Source organism: Plectropomus leopardus, unplaced genomic scaffold (assembly GCF_008729295.1).
Source record: "Plectropomus leopardus isolate mb unplaced genomic scaffold, YSFRI_Pleo_2.0 unplaced_scaffold25354, whole genome shotgun sequence".
NCBI lineage: Eukaryota > Metazoa > Chordata > Actinopteri > Perciformes > Serranidae > Plectropomus > Plectropomus leopardus.
In genome coordinates, this window is record NW_024627551.1 from 1 (window position 1) to 2,831 (window position 2,831).

Here is a 2,831-nt window from a genome sequence, read left to right on the forward strand (position 1 = left end):
ATTTTTTTTAATTAAAAAAAATTGTTTTTTTCAATATTCATTTCAAAAATCAAAATGACAATTTTTTTTTACAATTTCCGATTTTATGCTCAAATGAAAAAATGAAAAAAAAAAAACAAATAACGAGGGAGCCTGTCGCCTACTTTTAGCAAGTTTTCCTGCGTTGATAAAACATGCATATATGGGTTAATCTGGGTGGAAAGAGCGTATAAAAGATCTTCATGCTTCCACCTCTGAAGGCTACAGCAAAGAGAGAGTTGGCTTCTCTTAGCAGCAAACACGTTAGATATTGTTGCTTTTGTGGATCTGGTTTTTGTTACCTTTGCACAGAGCCAGGCCACCTGTTTCCGCACTTCATGCTAAGACAAGATAACTGTGTCTTGGCTTTAGCGTCTTCATATTAACGGCACAGACATGAGAGCGGTACCAGTCTTCTCATCAAACAAAACTGCTTATTTTCCAAAATGTTGATGACACAAACAGCCATGCCTGTGTGTGCAAGCATCCTTTGTGTGTGTGTGTGTGTGTGTGTGTGTGTGTGTGTGTGTGTGTGTGTGTGTTTAATCCAATTTTGATTAAAAATCTATTAACTAAATCCCTCCAGCTGTCCTCAGTCAATCTATCGGTCTCTGTCTTTCCTAAATTCACCACTTCCAGTCTGCCTCTCGCTGCCAAGCCTTCAGAGGAACTGACGACAATCCAGAAGAGTGAAAGTGACTCATTAAAAAAAAACCCAGGCCGCTCCCTTTATTCCTGTCCGTCTGTTCATCTGATCGTACCTGATGATTTGTCAGCGAGATATACAGATAGAAAAAGACAGGGAGAGAAGAGGAAATCTGATGGAAAGATAAAGAAGCAGTTAAAACAGAGACAGGAGACAGTGTGTCAGTGGAGGAAAAAAAACAGTAACAACCACTTTAACGCGCGCACACACACACACACACACACACACACACACACACACACACACACACACACACACACACACACACACACATTTGGCCCATTTTATCCAGATCTGCCAGAGTCTCTCAGTTAAAATGCCAAAATGCCCTTTAAAGAGCAGAGAGCGTTCCCAGCATCAAACACACAGTGAATTGGCTTTTTTTTTTTTTTTTTTTTTTGGCTTCCTTGCTTTCTTTCCCTTAAAATGCATTAGAGGACAAACTGCTGCAATTGTCCGATCCATTACTCTAACAAGCTTTGATTTTGTTGCCAACGCAAGGAGGAAAAATACAGCTAGATGGGACCATTTGTAGAATTTTGTTTTTCTTGCATTTAAAGGTTTACAATGGAGGACTGATGGTCACTTTTTGTAAACACGCTGACCAAAAACAAGTAAAAGTCACAAATTCACTCTTATTTTGCATTTTTTCTCAATATATTCACATTTTTTGTATCTCTGCTTAGCATCTGGCAAACTTTACTTTGTTTCTAGTCTTTATGCTAAGCTTTTGGCTCCAGCTTTTACCAAAAAAACCCAAAAAACTGTGGTATTGATCGTCTTATTTAATCCTTAACAAGAAAGAGAATGACCGAATATGTGGCAATATCCCTTTAACTTCTCAACTTTTTAAGTACATGCAAAAAAGTTAATTAACCCTTGAAAACATTTTAAAAAATTGGCTTGATTTCCTTTGAAAACATGGAAAGAAAGCAACAAGCATATAGCACAAAACTTAGCAAGAAATTAATTTTTAAAAAGTTACAAGAAAATTTCCTTAAAATAAGCAAAAATAAATAAATAAATAAAATAGAGTAAAAAAACAAACATCAGATTACCTAAAAACGAGCGCTGAAAATCTAAAACATATAACATACAATATATGTATTTATTTAATATATTTTATGATATTTTTCTGTTACATAATTTTAATTTTATAAAGGGTTAGGGTTAGGGTTAGGGTTGTTTTTATTTTTTGGCATTTTTTAGTAATCCTCACCTCAGTTTTAAAACAATTCTTTAGGTCATTTTCTTGTCATCTTTAACTAATTTCCCGCAATTTGTGGGACATTTTTTGCCAAGTTGGTCATTGCCTTTTTTCACCATGTTTTACAGAAAAAACAGTTTGCTCGGGTTTCAAAGGGTCAGACAGCTCGTAAAAGGCGTCTGAACGTAGCACCAGAAAACTGATGTCGATACAGGTTTTAAAGGGTCAAATGAAAGAAATGTCTCAATTTGAGCTATGTCACTAAACGTCCCTCTGTCCCCAGCTGATGACATCAAGCCCTGCCCTCGCTGCGGTGCCTACATCATCAAGATGAACGATGGGAGCTGCAATCACATGACCTGCGCCGTCTGCGGCTGTGAGTTCTGCTGGCTCTGCATGAAGGAGATCTCCGACTTGCACTACCTCAGGTACTTCAATCTCCTCTTTCACCTCTTTTATCAGCTCCATGTTGACTTTTTCAGATTTTCGGGGCTGTAAACTGTTTTCTCCTCGCTGTGTTTCCCTCCATCAGTCCATCTGGCTGCACGTTCTGGGGGAAGAAGCCTTGGAGCAGGAAGAAGAAGATTTTGTGGCAGCTGGGGACCCTGATCGGAGCTCCAGTCGGCATCACCCTAATCGCAGGCATCGCTGTTCCCGCCATGGTCATCGGCATCCCCGTATACGTCGGCCGCAAGGTGAGAAACCCACAGAGCCACAAACTCTGATCAAAAAGTAAAACGAAGCAGCGCAGATTAAATATCAATCAAGATTATGTTTCTGTGTTGCATATTCCTTGCCTAAAATGATTTCAGAAACATATTTTAGACTAGTTTGCAACTAGCTTGCATTACGTCACCCATCAGCGAGAGCATTTATTGGTCCAGTGCAGTGCAGTGCATT

General features: G+C 38.8%; 1 protein-coding gene across 1 annotated transcript; it reads left to right on the forward strand.

Moving 5' to 3' along the window:
• Positions 1 to 2,151: 2,151 nt before the first annotated feature.
• On the forward strand, positions 2,152 to 2,626 carry LOC121966638 (E3 ubiquitin-protein ligase RNF19B-like; the record flags this gene model as incomplete). Its single annotated transcript, XM_042516706.1, has 2 exons — positions 2,152 to 2,359; positions 2,464 to 2,626. Coding segments are annotated over exons 1-2 (336 nt in total), but the record flags the coding sequence as incomplete, so codon positions are not given.
• Positions 2,627 to 2,831: the final 205 nt, after the last annotated feature.